The 22,175-nt window shown below is 52.1% G+C and overlaps 1 protein-coding gene across 1 annotated transcript in view; it reads right to left on the minus strand.

The window, feature by feature from the left end:
- Positions 1-22,175, minus strand: part of DCDC2C (doublecortin domain containing 2C) — an 83,302-nt gene that overhangs the window by 23,653 nt on the left and 37,474 nt on the right. The window contains 4 exon segments of the mRNA XM_047069772.1: positions 7,320-7,361; positions 9,361-9,429; positions 16,720-16,817; positions 19,265-19,391. Of these exon segments, the coding sequence (XP_046925728.1) occupies positions 7,320-7,361; positions 9,361-9,429; positions 16,720-16,817; positions 19,265-19,391 (336 nt within the window).

Below are 22,175 nucleotides of genomic sequence, written 5' to 3' on the forward strand. Positions count from 1 at the left end.
AAGTAAGAGGTTTGTCCATCTGCTGAAAATCAATTTTCTGTAACAGCTCGCATTGCCAGCGACCGGTGGATGAGAAAACACGCTAATAAGCGAACAGCCGAGAACCGGCTGCTGAGAAACAGGACACGTACCTGAGCATCTCCTTGAACTTGACCTCCCTTCCCTGCACGGTGACAAGGGTGACGGACACATCGGAGATACCCCGGGACCCACCGGGAGCCGGAGGGAGCTGGGGACACAGTCAGACCCATGCCTGGGGCGGTACTGCTGGAGACAGCAGCTGGGGGAAGTCGCCCTGTCCCTACCTTCCTGGGAGGGGGGGCCCACCGCTCACATGGGGCTGGGAGAGGCTCGAGGACGGGCAGGCCCCGAGGGGATCAGGAGGGTCCTCAGCCCAGGAGCCGAGCGTGGATGTTTCCGAGATGAAAGGCATCATGGAAGACACTGGCCTGCACCTGCTGGTGTCCTTTCCCAGCCTCGCGGAGGTGTGACGGACAAGTAACAATTGTGGACATTTAGGAAGGACGACGCCGTGGTTTTTCAGGAGTACCACTGTGCAATGGTGACCACGGTCAAGTTACTGAGCACATCGCCTCGCAGAGACACCTGCTTTGAACGTGTGGCGAGAACACGTAAGATCTCCTCTCGGGTGAACGAGATCACGTCGCTGGCCGCAGTCTCTGAGCTGTGCGTTAGATCCCTGGGGCTTTACGCCTCTTCTAACCCGCCCGTCCTCCTCCACTTCCTCCTTCTCTAGACAGGAAGGAAGCCATTTCAACTTCTCCTCCAGGTCCCTAACCGCGGTTTCTAAAATTGTCATCAATTCAACAACAGCGTCTCAGTGAAGAATACATGAAAACACATCTTCAATACCTTCCGTCTTACTAATGAAGAGCGTTATATACATAGAGTTGAAGATAAAGCATCTTCTCTATCTCAAGGGAAAAATTCCCCTTTGTGCTCGAATCCAAATGATTCTCCTACGTATAGAGGAACCCGAGCCTTATTTTTGTAGAACCATGTCATTCTCTAAAAATGTCATGACTTAATGTTTAATTCGCCATATCCCACTTAGCATTATCGATGACTCACACTTAGCTTTCGAGACTCTAGCGCTGATCAATATGAACCTTGTCTCTCAGAGAAGCAATAAAGGACTTCGCCGTAGTGACAAAACGGTATGAAGATAATAAAGAGAAAAAAACGGTAAAGAGACCGGGCAAGCAATGAATTTCAAAAATCAATTAAAGAATCAATGCTGGTTTTCATTTTGTCACAAAAACCCTGAGTCAGAGACAATGTGAGATCAAAAATGCCCTGGTTTTATTGGCATTTCTGGCAACGTTAATTAAATGAAAACCCTCTACGGACTGACCGATAACGCACACAACGGTAACAAAGCGCTGTCGCGGGTTTGCGAATACACTGGCTGTGGCAAGATCCTTACACGGCGATTCCAGCAGGAGCTGCAAGCGACGGAAAATGCGTCACGCCCTGCGCCTGGCATTTTTTAAGTATGTTAAGCCATTTAAATATGATTTGTGCCAGTTGATATAAACCATCACTATGATTACTTTTCAAACGGCCTCCCTGTTTGTCACTCGTTTTATAGCTAGAAACATGTCAACTACTCACTTTTCTTATCTGACCTTGTCTGGCATGAGGGCCACTGTTTCCCAAACTCGGGGACCATGTAGGGCAGGGAGCTTGTAAGGGGAAGTGGCCGAGTTCCCTGGACACTTGATCCTCAATCAATGTTCGAAGCACAACATGAGATGGGGTGGTCATAATGACAAGAAAACCAGAAAACAAAATAGAACACGAATCTTTTCCTTTTCTTTTTAAGAAAATAAGCACACATTTATCCATGATACATAACTCCTATTCTGTAACTATGGGCTGAAAATCACCCACTCTTTATTTTGTTTTTCCATTTTCTTATGACTCCACCCAAATTCGTACCATGTTCTGAAACTTCCAATTTTTCAACAACATGAACACTGAAGACGGGAAGTGACAAGAGGGCCAAGTCTCTCTCTGTCTGTCTCTCAGGCCAAATTCTAGTCCTACAACGCCCAGGCTCATTGAGTTAAGAATTTTTTGAACATGGGCGCCTGGGTGGCTCCGTTGGTTAAGTGGCTGACTTCAGCTCAGGTCATGATCTCATAGTTTGTGAGTTCGAGCCTCACATCGGGCTCTGTGCTGACAGCTCGGAGCCTGGAGCCGGTTTTAGACTCTGTGTCTCCCTCTCTCTCTGCCCCTCCCCTGCTCACACTCTGTCTCTCTGTCTCTCAGTAATAAATAGATGTTAAAAAAAAATGGTTCAATAGCCAGCATACAGCACACCTGGGTAGATCAGTTGGTTGAGTGTCCAACTCTTGGTCTCTGCTGAGGTCATGATCTCACGGTTTGTGAGTTCGAGCCCCACATCGGGTTTCGCACCAACAGTGGGGAGCCTGCTTGGGATTCTCTCTCTCTGCCCCTCCCCGACTCTCTCTCTCTCAAAATAAATAAATAAACAAATAAATAAAATAGCCAGCATAGTTGCCGAAAACAGAAAACACTAAGAAATGACCAGATTGGGCGATTCCAACGCATCTTGGGAGAGGTGACTGGTGAACGGGTCGAAGACGCGGCATTGGAAAAAAACTGACAACAGGCCAGCAACGTAAGCTCAGAAGTATGAGAAGTGACACCACACGGATGGCGTTCCTCCGGGAGAAGCAGGGGCCAGCCCCCAGCCACAGGGCAAGAGTGGGGCTCGGGCTGGAAAACGCACCGGCACCCCACAAAGTCGCTCACACCTGCACAGCCAGGCATCACCTGACCACCCACCACTTCCCTCACCAGCGCCCTGTTTCTTCCACTGCCAGCATGATCCTCACCGTGAACCTGCCGGAACACGTTAGCACCTCGTTGTGCGGAAGACACAAGCCTTGCCACTTAGAGACGTGCTCTAATCCCAGCCAAGGGCAAGGACCCTACAGGTTATTTGTCTCCAGACAAAATGATTCTGAGCGCTTCATCCCCAGATCGGAGCCGGGATAGCAGATTCTCAGCGGACACGCATCGGCTGGATGTCTCCGTTCATAGACGTTAAGATTTTATCAGAAGAGGTGACACTCAGATATACATATTTTATATACAGTTTAATATATAATGACAGATATCAAAGTTTACATATATCTCAAGGAAAAGAGTTAGTAACTAACAGACACAAGTTCTATTCAGACGTTGTTTGATATCATTTTTTTTCTTGCTTTTCCAAAGGGCTACAACATAAATGCTCCACAGGCAGACAGAGCCTGCTGTTTTCCCATCACATTTAACACAGAATGCTCAACAATTTTGCGGTGTGGACCATGCATTTGAAAGGACTCTGCCTCTCATCTCGTCGTACATAACATCGTCATAAAACACACACAATGGGGACGCCTGGGTGGTTCAGTCTGCTAAGCGCCCGACTCTTGATCTCAGCTCAGGTCATGATCTCACGGTCACGAGTTCAAGCCCCACATTAGGCTCTGTGCTGACAGCCTGGAGCCTGCTTGGGATTCTCTGTCTTCCTCTCTCTCTGCCCCTCCCCCACTCGTGCTCTTTCTCTCTCAAAATAAATAAATAAACTTTAAACACACACACACAGAGAACATATCTCTAAAGGGCCATAGACCATTTTATAAACTGATGAGTACATATGCCAAAAAGTAGCAAATTTAAGGCACTTTTTTTTACTGATAGCATAGCACACTTATCAGTCACTTTATGCTTGATATTTGAAGCCTTTGAGAAAAAAATGTCACAATTATCATTTCATCCCCTTACACACTCTGCACCTGGAACTTGTCACTATGGCAACCTGTCCTGATGCCTCTAAATCAGAAGCGATCTGTGTGTTCATATTATATCCTAAAATGCAAAGCCAAAACAAAACCACCAAATGCACCACGAGAGCATTCCAAATGTTCTTTGGTACATTTCAGAGAGTTATTATCTGTCTAACAGAGGATGGAATAATTCAACATCTGGATTCATGGCTTAAATTTTATTTTGCATTTTTTAATGTATCACTGGGTAAATTCTTCCTTCTGTTTTCTTAAGCCTCTCAAGTTTTCACCACCATAACGAAATAAACCTAGTGAGAAATCAAATGGAAAATTTATTCCAGTAAAAGAGAAATATAATTTTTTTTTGATCCTGGCATGTGATAAAAGGGTCAAAACAGATGCTACCCAAGGCAAAACCTGTACCATTGCTCTGGAGGAGCCCCGATTAAGCACAACTCGCATGCTGTTCGGTTGGTTGGTTGGGGTTTTTCTTAATGTGAACGGAATCTCTGATCAAAAATATTTAAATCCAGGGGGCGCCCGGGTGGCTCAGTCCGTTAAGTGTCTAACTCTTTTTTTTAATCTTTTTTTTAACATTTATTTATTTTTGAGAGACAGAGTGAGACAGAGCGTGAATGGGGGAGGGGAAGAAAGAGGTGGGGGGCGGACACAGAATCCAAAGCAGGCTCCAGGCTCTGAGCTGTCAGCACAGAGCCTGACGCGGGGCTCGAACTCGCAGACCACGAGATCATGACCTGAGCTGAAGTCAGACGCTTAACCGACTGAGCCACCCAGGCACCCCAAGTGTCCAACTCCTGATTTTGGCTCAGGTCATGATCTCATGGTTCATGAGATCAAGCCCTGAGACAGGCTCTGTGCTGTCAGGGAGGAGTCTGCTTGGGATTCTCTCTCCGTCTCTCCTCTCTCTCTCTCTCTCTCTCTCTCTGCCTCTCCCCTGCTTGTTCTTGCTTTCTCTCTCAAAGTAAATAAACTTTTTAAAAATGTTTAAACCTATTTCTAATAAATAAAATCAATGTTCTCAAGTACACTGAGAAAAAAACTTTAAAACACTGAAAGTATCCTAAATATTGATTCATAGTATTAATTAAAATAATTTTTTATCATCAGCAAAGTCATGATCTCTTTAATACACTATGTAAAAAAGTTAATGGAAAATCACCCTTAAGAATACACACAAAAGTGAAAACGGATGCTAACCGGAGGAATTCGATGTTTTTTCTAGTTTTTATCTGTGTGTGTTAATAATTCTATAATAAATATGAATGTTTTATAATTTGATAAAGTATTCTTAATCTTAAAACATGGGGTATCGTAGAAGAAAATTCAGTTTCAAAATATAATTAACGCCAACTGTGAATAAGGCACTGTGTGTGTCTGGCACTAAGAAAAAAGAAAATAAAAATCAAATGAAACTCCTGCTTCTAAGGACCTCAGGCTCTGGTGGGGATCATGGTTAGAAAGGAGGAGAGCAGTAGCCATAACTTACTCCATGCCCACTGGAGAAGGTACTCCAGGCATAGTCCTATTTTATATGGGCTGCACAGCTTGGAACAGAAGGAAACCGAGGCTAAGGGAAAGAGACTGCGCCCCAGACATAGTTTACGCGTGAGACACAGTTTACGCGTGAGACACGGTCGACACACGTCCAGGGTTTGCCCTTGCCTGCCATCCCATTGGCTAAAACATTCAGACTCAAAGAGCAAGGAACACAGAGACCAAACAAACGATATACTTTCCAAACAACCGCCTGACACGACAACCTAAAGGACGTTATCTGAGCTCACAGGGATGTCACCAGGGACGCCCGTTACCGTTTCCCCAGCAAAGTGTGGACAGGCTGGTTGCTGAGATAACGGAATTGGGGACGGAACTGGAGATAACGAAATTGATTCCGCTCATTTTAACAAGAAGAGTTGTGATCGGGAGCAGGAAAGTGTTTAATTTCCAACTGAAAAACACTTCTTTAAAACAATACAAATATCGGGGGTGCCTGGGTGGCCCAGCAGGTTAGATGTCTGACTCTTAATCTCTGTTCAGGTCATGATCTCACAATTCGTGAGTTTAAGCCCCGCATCAGGCTCTGTGCTGACAGTGTGGAGCCTGCTTGAGATTCTCTCTGTCTCCGCCCCTCCCCCAGCTCACACTGTTTATAAATAAGTAAATAAATAAATAAATAAACAAACAAACAAACAAACAAATAAATAAATAAAACATCGTTTTAAAACATAGCTATGTTACAATTTTCAAGAACTTTCAAATCCATGGTCTCAATGGATTCTTTTGAGGTGACTAAACCTATAAACATGTAAAATGACTGTTGATTGAATTAATGAAGTGCAGAGAGGTAAACTTTCTGAACAAGGGGCACCTCGAAAGTTTATGAAAGAGCTCGGACGAGAACACAGCGCTTTCCCACGGCCGTGTGCACATTTGCACGCTAGGGATGCATTCGCAGACGGGATCGTAGCTCACGTGGGCCTCTCCCCACGTGCTGTCAGGATTCTCTTACAATTCAGTTATCTCTGAGAACATAAATAAAACTCATAACATCGAGCATATTTCATATATACTGTCTCTAATCCTGGAGGTCGATTTTGCTATAAATAAACCATCGGACAAACTTCCAAGGAGGAAACCGAGGCTCTGGGATTCCACAGGGTTTTCCCAAGGCTCACGTACGGGTGAGTGATGGATGGAGCGTTCAACCGTAGGTGGATCTCATGTCAAATCCCAAGTGGTTTTCACATGCCAGTTTTGATCGGGTAATTCCCAAATATGAGTATTTATGGCCCAAGTTCTCTAAGGAGGGATGAGGAGTCTAAGTGAACCAAGGTATAAGTAAATAGAATCTTGCGTACTCAGACAAAAACCATTACGGTCACTCAGTCATTTATAAGTAACAGTGAGACCTTGATTGTGCGAAGGCCGGAGCCACGGCAGGGAGGGCAGGACAGTAGACATGGATGTGTCCCTGCCTGCCCCGTGGGGCCAGCTGTCCAGGCAGGCGGCTCTAAATCTCATGGCTACGGGGAGCCCGTCCTCCTGTGCCCTCACGTGTTGACACATTTGTCCTTGGCCTCGTGGCCAGGTCATGGCCTGAAGGTGCAGGTTTTAGAGCTCCCCGGAAAGCCCAGGTGAGGGTCAGCAGGTGCCTGCTCGCGGCTGACTTACGAAGGTATCGAGGGTGTTCCCTAATGCATGACTCTTTTTTCCCCTTCCGTGAAAGAGTCTTCACTCTCCTGTCTCCCATCTGCCATCAGGGCGGCTCTGTCCCACTCTCTGAAATGCCTTAATGACCTCTCGCTTCCTGAGTTTGCTTTCTATCTGTGGAAACAGAGCTACGGTGTAGCACAGCGGCATAGAAGTTCTATTCCTTAGAAAGCACCCGGCAACATTTGGGAATCCACTGATTATCTTGTTAGGTCTGTCCTCGGAATACAAAACACAAAAAGTACTGAATTTGTGGGTACAAACCTTTCTTCCATTATCTTCATAAGACCCTTCATCTTCTTTTTCCTATTATTAAAAAAATATAGTAATCAACTTCGGGGCACCTGGGTGGCTCAGTCAGTTAAGTGTCTGCCTTCAGCTCAGGTCATGATCCCGCAGTCTGTGGGTTTGAGCCCCGCGTCGGGCTCTGTGCCGGCAGCTCAGAGCCTGGAGCCCGCTTCGGATTCTGTGTCCCCCTCTCTCTCTGCCCCTCCCCTGCTCACGCTCTGTCTCTCCCTCTCTCTCAAAAATAAACTTTAAAAAAAATTTTTAAAAAAGAAAGACACTTTGATTCACTCTATTAAATCTGCTGACTGATGTCAAGTTACTAATGCACACGAAACACTCCCAGAGGCCAAAGGAGATCTACATAACGAGTCAACAAGGTGTGGCTGACCAAGGTCAGTGGCTGGTCCACACAGGCGTTCAAGTTCTAGCACAAACTCAGTGTCACCGCGATGCCTGTGTCCTCTTTCTATTAACATGTGGCATTCCGTTATTCCATAACTGAAACATTAGCACCGCTCTCCACTACTGCCCCGGTGCATGCACGTGATCCGCGTGACCCTTCACCTAACGCTCAGGGACAGACATTACGCCGACTCTCAGAACACAGTCTCACGCTCTTGTCACCGAAGCAATGAAATATTCTCTTTCCTCCTCATTTCAAAGTCTTCCTGATTCATGTAGATACAGACTACACACTTTCACTGAAAACCGCCTCCAAATCAAAAATATTTAAGAACGTAAGGAAGAAAAAGTGAATTGCTTGAAAGAGTGTTCCCTTTGGCTGGCTGTTTTAGATCATAAATTCCACTGATGTTGAAAACCCCAGACTTCCTTTTCCACAAATGCCCTTTCCAGGGTGGGCAAGAGACAGGAGACAACTCCCAGTAGCTCCAGCCCCCTCCCAGTGGCCCCCTGGGGTCACTTCCCCCTGTCCTTAAATGTGGGAGCCAGGAGGCCGCCGGGCACATTGAAGAGTGGAAAGGGATGGCTCACCAGGCCGTTGCATCCTCAGGTTTATTTACAGTTCTGGAAGCTTTGGCAGCAGAATAGACTCAGACTTGACACCCCAGACTTATTATGCAACCTCCTGCCTGGGGCCAAAAACTTTAAAACAAGAAACCAGCTTGAAAAAAAAAAAAATCTAGAGGTAGAATTTTGACAACAAATTCCCAAAAATATATCTCTTACCTACATGAATTGTGTATTTAAAGTAAATTTTGCCTTACATGTTCTCACCACGAAAGAAAAAGAGAGAGAGAAAGAAAGAGAGAGAGAGAAGGAGGGAGGAAGGAAATGGTAACTCTCTGTGGTGGTGGGTATGTTAATTAGCTTTACCTGCCATATATTCTTCAATTAAAAAATTAAGATAAAAGGAAATTTTGTTTGCCCGACACACACGTTTCCTGTAGACGAGTCACATAATCTCACAGACGAGTCACCACGGGAACGTGCTTCCCGCATCGACGGCACCCCTCCAGCAGCTGGTGGAGGAAAGAGCAGACACGGAAGCCACGCAGCCAGAATCTTCCTGGGCAAGCTCATGCTGCCACCTATGGAGTGTAAGCTGCCCGCGCCCCTGCTTCCCCAACAAGACGAGCTATTTACGCAACACCGACGACTCACAAAGCACAATGTCCGTGCTGTCCACGGACACCTACACGCCCACGCACCTGCTGCTATCCACCTCCTGGTTCTGCCCTCTAAATACGTATCTTGAAATTTGTTGGGAAAACAGTTGTTCAGTCTGCGACCCGAAGCACAGTAAAGGTAACCAGGGCGAGCACAAAAGCCATTAAAATTACTCACGTCATTTCTGGCCCCCAAAGACCTGATCTGAGGTACAGCCCGGCTGGAAAACATGCTATGTGTCTAACTCCAAGCCGATTTGTATCCTGGAACCAACTGGGCTCTACGGTTCTTTCTGCATCAAACGTGGGCTCCGCCCAGCACGTTAAAAGGAGAAGGGAGTCCGTGGACCCAGGCCATTCCATGCAAAATAAAAATAGAATCAGCTCACCTTGATGCTTTCGAAATCAGAGGGGTTATCGTGTATCTCTTCGTCTTCCGTGACTATCTCAGCCGGCGCCTGGAGGGAAAACAGAGCCCGTGTCAGGTTCAGTGGCGGTCAGCCTACGTCGAGCCCCGTGAAAGGAGCAAACGGCAGTGAAACAGAGCAACTCTGTGAACCACTTCTGTGGACAGAGCTGAAAATGTGGCCGGTTTTTCCACAGTGGTTGCTTCAAACCCCACTCTGTGTCTGCCCTGAATTTTTTACCTGTTGCTCCACTTACAAAATGCTAACCTGTTTAGTACAATCGCTGGAGAGATCTCTAAGGAGAAACACCTGGAACCCTCTTGTGTGAAAAGGAGCGGAATGCGGGCACCTGGGTGGCTCAGTCGGTTGAGCGTCCGACTTCGGCTCAGGTCGTGATCTCGTGGTTCGTGGGTTCGAGCCCTGCACTGGGCTCTGTGCTGACGGCTCGGAACCTGGAGCCTGCTTCGGATTCTGGGTCTCCCTCCCTCTCTGCCCCTCCCCTGCTCGCTCTCTCTCTCTCAAAACTAAATAAATATTAAAATAATAATAAAATAAAAGGAGTGGATTACCCTCCTGATGCCACTGGTCAGCAGGTAGTAAATGCCTGTGTGAGCCTCTGTGTGCCCCTGGGGACCACAACCGCCGCCCTCGTTCCCCGTGTTCAAGACACCCGCCACAGCTCCTCACCCAGCGGTGTGTGCTCACATCCTTGTGTATTACTTCCCAGTTTTTGTGACTTGTTTGCAAGAGGCAGTGAGCTGTCTTTAACTGGCACCCTGGAACCTCTCGACTCGGGGAAAACCATGTGGTTCTGTGGCACAGAAAGAAAGGGCCCCCCCGGGGCTACTTCCGTTATATGCCTATACCAGTCGGAGTAGGCGGGTGAGACTGTAGCGACCATCACGCCAAGTGCACGCGCCTCATGCCCACTGCGGGCTGGCCAGGGGGTCTGCTGCTCATCACGGTCACCCAGGATGCCCGACCGACGGGGACACCTACTCCTCACGTTTCCGTGATTACAGAGGCAGACGGGCGGTGTGGAGGTTACACATTACGTCTCTGCCAGGAAGTGTGGCTCATTAAGTCCACTCACCCGTCTGCAGTGAAGGCAGGTCGCAAAGCCACACCTGAGTTAAATAAGGTGGGTGGAGAAGTAGCCTCTCACCAGGTGACCACAGCTGGTGGTCATGATGAGCCCTAAGGACCCACCAGCCCCCGCCAGCGGATCCTCGAAGGAGCAAGACCGGAGTCCGTGGCTGTGTAGACGTGCGGGCGGCTGCCCCACAGCCGTTGCCGCTAGCCCGACCTTATCCAAACGTTCTGAAAACTCAAACACTCTATGAGGGCTCTCTTCCTACAGTCCACGTGGGAAAGTAATCACGATGAATAAGATTCTGCGGGGACTGCTCCAATCACACGAAAAATAAACATGAAAAGCACATTCTTTCAAAGCATCAGTGATGTCAACCATTTCTTCATTTACTCAGCGGTACAGACGGAATGCCTGGGTCCCATGACGCTGAGATACAATAGGGACAGCGAATGCAAACCAGTGTGGCCCCCGAGAAGCTTCGTCATGGGAGGAGGCAAACGTTAATCGAGTCACACAATCAAGTACAAAACCACAACAGTGATACGCTCTGTAAGAGAGACACATGGAGTTAAATAGGACACGACGCGGGTTAACATACATGGGAGACCACCGAATGCTCCCTCGGTACAACCTGAACTATGAGAGAAGAGACACGTTCATATATGAAGGGCAAAGGAAGACTATCCCAGGCAAAGGGAACCGTGCTGTGATCACAGTAGTGCAGCCAGGGGACGGCAGTAGTTGAGGCCAGCCAGACGGTGGTGTAGACAGACAGAGTGGGTCGCTTCCGGACATGTTATTAGGAGGTAAAGCTTGCAGCCGTTGAGATGGTCTGGATATGGAAGAGTGGGAAAAGGTGGGTCTTGGAAATATCTCAGAGTTTCTTTCTGTCCACTGGATGAACAGGTGTCATACGTCCATGGTCTCCGTGGTTTGGGGACGTGTGGAAGAACACGCATGTTCAGCATCTCAGAACATCTAATGCATGATGTCAACTCATAGAGTGTGTGTGTCTGGATGTGTGTGTGTGTACAGACACATGTTTGTATGTGTGGATGTATATTTGTGTGTGTGTGTATGTCTGGATGTGTGTATGTGGAGATGTGTGTGCACGTGTATATGTGGAGGTGTGGAGGTATATTGGCGTGTGTGTGTCTGGATGTGTGTGTAAATGCGGAGGTATGTGTGTACATGTACGTGTATGTGTGTGCATGTGTGTATGTGTGTGCATGCATGTATCTGAGTGTCTGGGTGTGTGTGCATATGTAGATGCGTGTGTGCACACATGTGTGTGCGTGCATGTGTCTGGGTGTGCGAGTAGGTGCGTGTGTCTCTGGATGTGCGTGTAAATGTAGAGGTATGTGTGTACATGTACGTGTATGTGTGTGCGTGCGTGTATCTGAGTGTCTGGGTGTGTGTGCATATGTAAATGTGTGTGTGCACACATGTGTGTGTGCATGTGTCTGGGTGTGCGAGTAGGTGTATGTGTCTCTGGATGTGCGTGTAAATGTAGAGGTATGTGTGTACATGTACGTGTATGTGTGTGCATGTGTGTGTGTGTGCATGTGTGTATGTGTGTGTGTGCACGTATCTGAGTGTCTGGGTGTGTGTGCATATGTAGATGCGTGTGTGCACACATGTGTGTGCGTGCATGTGTCTGGGTGTGCAAATGAGTAGGTGCATGTGTCTCTGGATGTGCGTGTAAATGCAGAGGTATGTGTGTACATGTACATGTATGTGTGTGCGTGTGTGTGTGTGCACGTATCTGAGTGTCTGAGTGTGTGTCATATGTAGGTGTGTGTGTGCACATGTGTGTGCGTGTGTCTGGGTGTGCAAGTGAGTAGATGTGTGTGTCTCTGGATGTGTGTGCGTCTGTAGATGTGAGTGTGCGTCTGCAGCCCAGGAGAGAGCTGGCGTCCCGGTGGCGGAGAGCTCTGTCTGGGGAAAAGTCTGGAGGGAGAAGAAGAGCTGCCCCGACCTGACCCATGCTGACCTCTGACCTTAAGCGCCAGGCTGAGAACGCGGAGTCTGCAAAGAAGACTAAGAGGGGCCTCGCAGGCTCATCAGAGGAGCGTGCGACTCTTGACCTCGGGGTCGTGAGCTCGAGCCCCACACCGGGCAAAGAGATTGCTTAAAAATAAAGTCTTACAAAAAAGAGGGAGGCCACGGGAGGGAGCGTTCTGCTCAGACCCGGCTGGCTTCCGGCCCGCGTACCGTCCAGCCAGGAGGACCCACGAGAGCGGAGAGGGGGATTCGATAACTGACGGCACGAGAGTCTCGAGGGGCTCTGAGGAGACAGGAGCGAGCCCAGGAGAAAGCGGGAGGACAGCCACGTCCACCGCGAAGACCACAGATTCGCGTGGACCCCGGGGCCACCTGCCCCCAGCCACCCCTCATCTCGTCCCTTTTGCTGAAAGGAGAGCCCAGTCCCGGGCAGCAACCCTACCGTCCAGAGAAGCCTGGGCCCTCCCCAGACTCCAGAACCAGATTAGTCCCCACCACCCAAGCCCCCTCGCCTGCCCCCCAGCTGCTGACGGGGACTTGGCAGACAGACACAGGCAGCGCGTTTCCAGAGGGGAAGGGCACAGGGAAGGAAACGGCCTCTCGATCCTTCTGCTCCGCGTGTCTCAGCACGGCGCCCAGGCTGGAGGCGAACGTCCGGAGACTGTGAGGAAACGAAGCCGAGGCCAACACTCAACGTGCAGAGGGAGGCTGGGCACAGCGGTGCCCAGAACCAGCCCGCCAGTGACACCACTGGGCCTCTGAGCCGCCAGCTTCGGCCGGCCCGTCCACGGGAGGCCTCCAGGATTCTGTCACATGGGCCCGTCCCACGGGAGGCCTCCAGGCTAAGTCACGTGCGCCCATAAGTGCCCCTCGGGTTTAAGCCACTTCTCTGCAGGTTGGCTGCTCTCTACAGCTAGAAGCACCCAACAGAGCACTAACGACGCTTTTTAACTCATTCATTACCGTGCGCGCCCGAACGCCCTTCGCGAGCACAGTCCGAGTCCCTCCCCGCACCTAGAGGTGCCAACGCTTTAAAGCGCCACTGTTTTTTCTAACTAAACAATCCGCAGATTCCACAGACAGACTGGCCTCCTCCTCGTGACTCCAAATTGTTTTGGTTTCACCTTCTTTAGTGTCTCATTCTTAGCGCTTTCTGGGGCGTGGAATGAATTAAAGTTCGGCGGCCTTGCTCTGCTTGCACGGGAATCTGAGCAAGGACACGCTCCTCTTGTACTGAGCCTTGGGGACTCTGAAGGAACCGCATGTCAGCAGCCGTGGGACCCGGCCCCAGGTCTCTGTGATCTCAGGAGGCCCGCCCTTCCGAGCACCGACCGGACGTGCCTAGCACCTGCCGGGGTCTCTGCACTAGAGGAGAGTTGGTCAGAAACGCTGACTTATCCCCTCTTCGACCCCGCAAACAATCATAGCTCAGAGGCTTGGGCTAAACAGAGCCTGCAACTCTAGGCTCTTTTCCGCCTTTTTTAAGTGTTTATAAAAAGAAACGTAACCTTAAATCTGGCAGAAGACATCGCTTTCGTGAAACACGTGTACCTTTAATCAGAACTGCAACATCGTTAAACCATCAGTGTCTTAGTATCTGGATGCCATTTCTGCGCAGATTGTAAGAGCCAAAAACTGCAGCGGGGACCCCGCCCAGGGGGCCTGCCAAACCACTTCCTGCTTCCCCGCTCCACAACCACAAGACCACCTTCCTCCCTCCCCAGGGCCGGAAAAAGTCCCCGGGTACCGCACGCTGGCAGGGCCTGTGCCGTGTCTCCTGGGGACCCTAGAAGGAAAGCCATTCCTGGGGAAGGAGATTGGAGTTAACTAAAAGCTTACGCAGGATCTTAAGTTTAGGGCCTCTCTGAAGCACCGGACGTGGGTCTCCCCGGGTGGGATGGGAAGGGCGGTGCTTCCCAAGCCTACTGACCACAGGGACCTTGTTTTCAAAGACGCAGAGCTCAGCTGGGGACCCAGTCTGCCTAGTGAAGCCGCTTCACTCCAACCTGCGGTGCCCCTCACCCACTGTGCCATCGCTTGGGATTTTCTCGTATCTCTTCAATGGGACTTATAAGCACCTGCTGGGTGTGAGGAAATGGGCGGTGAGAAGGCCCCCCCCTCAAGCGGCCCCTCCAGGCCCTCCCCTCTGGCCCCACCCGTCCACACACCACACACGCACTACTGACGTGGCCCCCACTCCCCCGTCTTTATGCCCATCGATGCCGCCAGAGCTGGGAGTCCCCTGTCCCCTTGTCCCTCAAAGGCACAGAAGGTGCTTTAACATTATCTCCGGACAGCTAGGGAGCCCCGGTCCACGGAGGCATCGGCCCTCCCTGGTGTGGAGAGGCAAGTTAGACAGAAAGCAACACATATGGGGGCGCCTGGCTGGCTCAGTCGGCCGAGCATCTGACTCTTGGTATCAGCTCAGGTCAGGATCTCACAGCCCTGGGACTGAGACCCACCTCGGGCTCCGTGCTAGGCATAGAGCCTGCCTGAGATTCTCTCTCTGCCCCTCCCCTGGTTGCACGCGTGTGCTCTCTCTCTCTCTCAAAATGAATAAACATTTAAAAGAGAGAGAAAGAGAAAGAGGGCAGTACAACAGCCATCCTCTCTGACCGCCCTGGGCTCCCCCGCCGTGGCGCCAGCCTCCTCTCTCCGAGCGCCTCCCTCACCCCCGCCACTCCCCTCCACGGACAAGCACCTGCGGTCTGCCCGTCTCTCCTCCCCCTACACACACCCCTCTGGGGAACCCAAGTCACCACACGGCCACGGATACAGCGGAAATCAAATACGGTACCAGCAACAGAACTCAGCAGTACGTGTATCGATCACGGTGATGCACATAGTACTCGTGACACCAGGGGTTCGCTTGTGTTTAAAACTTGCATCAGACGCTGAGTCCACAGCCCAGAAGAGTAACTTACCAAGGAAAATAATCAACGTTGGAAGGGGGCTGGGGGGGTTGCTAATTCTGGCATGAAAGGGACTGCCTAAAATGTCTTAATTTATTTACTACAGAAATTCCTTAAAAGTGCAGTAGAAATACTTAACCCGCTAGTCGGGATTTTATGAGAAAACGAAATCTTTTGGTCCCTGTCTGTCACGTCGAAGAAAGGAATAAAGAGCATTACTCGCGATTTAGAAACTACAACGGGACACGTGGGGAACGTGCTCAAAATGCCACAGGAAGTGCTAGAGACTTGACGCGGCCTGTAAAGTTTGTGAACGTGTCACCGGAAAGAAAAATATCAGAGGTTAATAATAAAGGGAGGAAATTAAGAGTGACTGAGTTTCAAAAGAGGGTCCTCTGTGACCGTAAGCACAGGGCTGGGGCCGCGTCCGTTCCAGAAGGACAAAGATGACACGCGGATGCAGACATGGACCTTCTGCAGAAGATACGCTGTTTTCTCAAAGACTGAGGATGAGAAATGTGCTTACGTGCTCTCAGGCAGATACCGCGGGCAAAGCTGTGCGTTTTAGAGCCCACCCAGCCCGCCCGCCCCGGGCAGGAGCAGGGCTTGGGGCCAGAGACCCCTGCAGACGTGACGTGCACTCCCAGGGGGCGTGGGGCCGAGCTGGGCGGGAAGCAGGGGGGACCAGGCCGCCGTGCGTTTGCTCCTGTGCAGGCTGAGGCTCACTCCTCACACCTTCCCCACTTCCCTCCACCTCCCCTGGGCCTTCCTCACACTCCGTGTCACGCCTCCGTGAGCCCCAAGGAAGGAAGCAGAGAGAGGGGCCCAGCGTGCATCAGGCCCTGTACCAGGCACTCACACGTCCCTCCCCCCGCCCCCCGCCGCCTCCACGTGGATAAGGAGTCGGGGGTCTGAGGTCAGAAAGCTAGAAAGTCGATGACCTGTGATTCCCAATCACATGACCCCTACACCTCTCGTTCCATCACCCTGTCATCCCCCAGTGGTTATCAAGGGCCCCCTCCCCATCAGAAACTGTGCCCATGAGCACAGCAGGCCATCCCCTGCCTCATCCAGTAACAACAAAGCTAACTCTGCGGTCACAAACTGTGACAAGCGCTCGGAAGGGTCCCAATAGCAGAAGAACCCTCCAGGGAGAGGGGCGGGCAGGAAAACACGTGATGTAGGATAAACAGCAGCTGACTGGAGAGGGCACAGAACATTCCAGAGGCCGGGCGAGCCGGGGGGAGGGGAGGAGGAGGAGACCGCAGTCGGCAGGGGCTGACGGAGCTGAATCCAAGGCGGGGGGCACGGTCTCGTGAAGCAGCTACCCACCTGGTCCACCGGCACCTCCACCTGCACACTGCTGTCTTCTTTGACTTCTGGCGCCTCCTGGGTATCCGCGCTTGGAGTCTGGGCTCTAAACACGTCACCTTCAGGAGAAAAACAACACACGTGGGGTTCTTGGGCCAACGGCCACCGCACAGCTTCTGTCCCAAACCGACGTCACAGCTTGGCGTCCTCTGAGCCTGCCGTGCCGTGGTCACGTGGGGCGGCCCGCCCGGGGGCCCCGGGTCCACACCCCTGTCTCCACGAAGCTCCTAGACCCTGAAGTCACGGTCATCGCTGTGTCCTACCCACCACGGGACTCAGTCCCGCGGATGAAACACGGTGATCGCTCGACCAGCGCGTGTCCAGTTAGCTCAGTGAGAAATAAACACAAAGCAACCCCCGGGCAGCAGAATCATATTCTGAGCACATGTGCCTTTGTTACTTCAAAATTACGTCAAGAACTTATTTGGAAGTAATGAGCGAAAGGAGTCTGGGTTTGGACAAAATGAGTTCTAACAAACGAGGTGTTAAAATTGTGCCCTGCGAGGTAGTCAGCTAAGCCGACAGACAAGAATCAGCCCATCGGCATTACGATGGGGTGGATTACTGCTTACAAAGTCCCGAGGTTCTCGAAAACTTTATCCTCACCCCCGCAAAAAGTGACAGCAAAAAGAAAAGCAGGCAGCCGCTTCCTTCAACACCCAGAGGGTGTAACCGTGGCCGTGATGGGCTCAGTGACCCGACACGGGATGGGCCACAGCTCATTCCACTTCTTCCTGTCCTTCCCCCCTCCCCTTCCTGGCCCTCAGCCCCAGGAGGACCGTCCCCCGGTCCTGGGCTATGGGGGGTCCTGCTCCCAGAGAAGGGATGAGGAGAAGGAGAAGGCAGAGGGTGGCATCCACGGAGACCTCACGTGTTCCAGGCCCTCTTCTGTCCGCTGGACAACTGACACCCATGCAAGCCCCCCACAAAACTACCGTGCCCGTGGTAGATCAGGAATTTGCCCAGGGCCCCAGGCTTGGGAGGGCCACGGCCGGAACCTGGGCCCCAGCACGGCACACGGCTTCCCGGAGGGAAGGTCTGATACACGCCGGGCAGCCCAAGCCGCCAAGAAAGACATTTTATGCGTGCTGATTGAATTCTCTATTACTCTTGATATGTTATAGTATCCCAGAGTATAACCTCCAGTGCTCTGCGGTATAATCTACAGTACTCTAGTGTAACCTACAGTACTGTAGGCTCAGTAGGCTCTGGTGTTAGGCCCAACCTGGCCATGGTCGGGTTGTATCAGAACACAGCGTGGGCCGTGCCCACCGGCCAGGAACACTGGCTAGAGAGGGACGTCTGACCCCCCCACGTGCAGACCCGAGCCTGGCGCACAGCAGGACGACGCCTTCTTCTGGGATGGGAAGGTCCGAAGGGGGAGGGCGGGGAGCAGGAGAGGCGGCAGGAAGACCTTCGAGTCTGTAGCCTGGCAACAAGCAGAGGGTTCCCGGGAAGCCAAGATACAATCAGAGCAGAGAATGGAGGAAACCGAAGGGAGCACCAGGGGAGGGAGGGGCTCTAAGAAAAAGGACTTCCAAAAGTCGTCAAATGCTGCCGAGAAGCAAAGGGGAGCCCTCCTTTCCGGGGTCCTATCCTCTGCGTAACCAGCCACCGTCAAAACACCTGTGACACATGCTGATGGATCAGGGGGCTGGCTCCCAGCCAGGGCTCAGCCCCTCCCAGCCGGGATTCAGGCCCCTCCCAGCCAGTCAAGCCCCTCCCAGCCAGGGCTCAGCCCCTCCCAGCCAGGACTCAGGCCCCTCCCAGCCAGTCAAGCCCCGCCCAGCCAGTCAGGCCCCTCCCAGCCAGGGCTCAGCCCCTCCCAGCCGGGACTCAGGCCCCTCCCAGCCAGGGCTCAGGCCCCTCCCAGCCAGTCAAGCCCCTCCCAGCCAGTCCGGCCCCTCCCAGCCAAGGCTCAGGCCCCTCCCAGCCAGTCAAGCCCCTTCAAACCAGGAGTCAGGCCCCTCCCAGCCAGGTCTCCGCAGAGTAGAAGCAGGAGCTGAGCAAGTATTTTTGGAATTATTTCACTTTAAAATCAGCTCCAAAGTTTAATCTTTTTTTTTTTTTTTTTTTTTTTCAAAGTTTAATCTTTTAAAGGTCCCTCCGACTCAAAAGATAAGCCTACACCATTCAGACGGATTTTAGTTTCACGTCTCCCTCCAAAGGCTAACTTGGCTGTGGGTTGTTTACTGCCTGCCTGGTCCTCAGGGAGAGCACGTCCCGCCCTGATGTACACAGAGACACGGAATTACGGGACTGATCCAGCAGGGCTTCCTGGTCCGAGAGCCCCACTGCCTTCGGCACGGGAATTTTGTTTTTCTCCTCTCACCACCACGGCCCCTCGAGCTGAATGTCTCATTAATAAACCAGATAGTCACCCATCGAGTATTAAAACCGGATAGTCACAAGTCATATCTTTGCGGTGAAACTGGCCCCGAAACAAAACACCGTCTTAAAAGGGTGGCATTTTTTAATGCCGGCAGCCAAAGGAAATTCACGTTACCTGAACCGCTTTGGAATGAGGGTTCCACCAGCGTCTTCTTCTTCCCCGCTCTGGCGTAAAAAACAGAATCCCGTTCCTTACGGGGAATGCTGTCATACTTATGCGTTTCTTTTCCTTTGGAATCCTCCTAAGGTACAGATCAAGAATCAAAAGTGTGGTAGGAACAGCAGCGTGCCGAGTCCTATCAGTCACCGTGAGAACCGTCAGAGCAAGCACACGGCTCCTTGACTGCCTCGCTCAGCAACCTGGAAGAGGCATCCCTTCTGGAACCATCTGGACGGCTCTGCCTCGGACACTTCTCTTCGTCTCCCTCACCAGGAAAGGGAGGGCTGTCCTACTAACCGAAGGTGCCCACGTACCTGACAAAATGAGGGAAAGCTCTGGAAGGGAACAGGAGAGTCTGAGCAGGTCCGTGTGGTTTTAGACACACCTAACAGCCTAATAAAAATCACTGTTTCAACAACTACGAAACTATTCCCGCTGGAGCTTCTGGGCAAGGCGGAGCATCTCGGATAAAAATAAATAAATAAACATGTGGCAGGTTCATTTTGGGTTGAGATAAAGGGAAACTCGGACGTCTTTAAATATCTACAGACAGTAGTAACCAAGCATGGCGGGATCGCAGCGTACGATGAACTAACCCCACACACCATCCCGGCTCCGTCCCACGAACCATCTTCACAACACAAACCATCCGAGGTTTTCCTTAGCCCTACCTTTGCCGAGGTATTCGGAGTGAACGCAGGCAGGACTGTGCAGAGGTTTCTCCCGAGCTCCCTAAGGCACCTGAGAAAACGTCAAGCTAAAACACCTACCTTGCACCATTGGTACATTCACGGTGCAAACCACCCGTGTTTTCTTCCCGCAGAAATCCAAGGGTGAAAATCACCCCACGACCGAATACAAGACCCAAGCAAACTCTTTCTACCTGTTCCAAGGGGCTTTCCTAAAACTCGAAGTCCTGCTCCTAAGTATAGGAAGCGGGGTCTTGGTAGAACCGGTCTTCGAGACAGAGCACGGTCCCAGGTGCGGGTCTGCTGGAAGCAGCGGGGGGTGCGATTCTGCAAACCTGCTTCACTCCCCGAGCATCACCGACATCTCCTTCTTGTGATCATTTGCCATATCGTCAGCCTCTCAGACAAAGGCACCAGCTACTTAGTGTGTTACCCCTGAAGTCAGACTCAAGGGACAGGACACAGACTCGTCCCGGCCTCCTCACGGGTACACAAAGCAGCACTCGGCACAGAGCGAAACGCACGGCGAAGGCCAAGAAGAGCCGCGGCCCGGCCACCGGCCCCGTCACCCCAGGCTCCGGCCACGAGATGAAAATGAGCTGGTCCACGGCGCCCTGGAAGGTCACCTGAGACACACGGAACTTCAGGCCAGCACCACGGCAGGCGAAGAGAGGGCACGATGTCAATAAGTCGATTTTACTGTTCACTCTCACACCTAAGTACCTGAAGGAAACTCGAGTTTTCAAGAGCACCTTATGTCCACAACGTCCAGTGAAACCTGGAGCCGCCCTGGTTTGGCTTCTCGCCAAGTCTTAGCCCAAACCCTGGCTTGTCCCCTGTCCGCGAGGACACCCTGCCGCACTCACCCGCACGCCCAGTCTCCTTCCTCCCCCTCGTCCGGTGCTGGACGCAATCTTCCTTCGTCTCTGGGTGGCTTGTTTAGGGTATTTTTCGTTCACCGGTCACCACCCGAAGGCTGGAGGGCACAGGACCGGGGACGTTTGCTTGTCTGACCATGAATTCCCGAGCCGGCACGTAGCGGGCACGCGGTAAACGCCCGGCGAGTGAGCGCGGTGCGAGCGTGATCTGATCTCCTTCTGCCTTTCAAACCGGTGGCAGTTGTTGCAACCTCAGGGTGCTGTTCACGTGCCTCAGCTCGGAGCTGGGACCCTCAAGCCCAAGCCCACCCGCCCTCCTGGCCCTGCACACCCACCCCTCCCTGCCCCCTTGCCCTTCCAGCTCCCCTCCCCCCTCGCTTCAAATCCCAGCGCAAGCCGACCTCGAGGGCCCTGTGCCGTGTCCCCCGTAACGCTGCACGTGGTCGCCAGAGCACGGCCGAGCCCTCTGCATCCCCGGTGCCCGGCAAACACAGTCCGTGCTCGGTGAAGGGATCCCCACAGCTGCTCTGCGTCTCCACTGGTTTCATGAACCGAGTAGACGATGCGGGAAAAGCAGGGGCACAGGAAGGCAGCAAAGACAGGGCAGGGCCCGACCGGGCTCACGTTACACGCACACACACATGCACACACACACACACGGGCCTGCACCGCCGCCCCAGCCTGCCTTCCCGTGCCCACGGGGGGGCCCCCCACGCGCCCCCAACCTGCCACGCTCCCCGAGAGCCGCCACCCCCTCCGGTGCAGCCTGCAGCCTCGCCTACGGGTCCTGCTCCGACGTGGCCACGCTCCAGGCAGAGGACCCCTGGTCCGCGCCCCACCCGGCGGCCTACACGGCCCCACGGCCACGCGCCTGCAGCTTCTGGCGCCCCTCGGGCCAGAGCTCCCCCAGGACCCGGCGGGGCTGCCGTCAGCTTGACACGCGCCTCCGGCCGCGGTGGACACTCTGCGTGTCGCCTGTCAGAGCAACGCGCATTTACAGCAGTTCTGGGAATGCACGGGTTAAACAGGAAAACAGGGAACCCGCTGCTCCCGCGGGGAGACTTTCAGACGTCACCCTCTGCTCCCCACTCCTCCCTGCCCCGAGTCCGGAGTGGAAATCAGGGCGGGCACCTTACAGAGGCGACAGGTGCTGCTTTTTCAATTTCATGTTTCTTTTTCCGACTACAGACATTTCCAGAAAACACGCCGGAGGCATCCTGTGCTTGCTTCTCTAGTGCTCTGGGAACTGTCACTTTTCTGCAGAGCACATCTCATTCGCTCTATGCTTTCCTGCTGCTG

Source organism: Lynx rufus, unplaced genomic scaffold (assembly GCF_022079265.1).
Source record: "Lynx rufus isolate CCGP_SWC_20201006 ecotype Redwood Valley unplaced genomic scaffold, mLynRuf1.p SCAF_8, whole genome shotgun sequence".
NCBI lineage: Eukaryota > Metazoa > Chordata > Mammalia > Carnivora > Felidae > Lynx > Lynx rufus.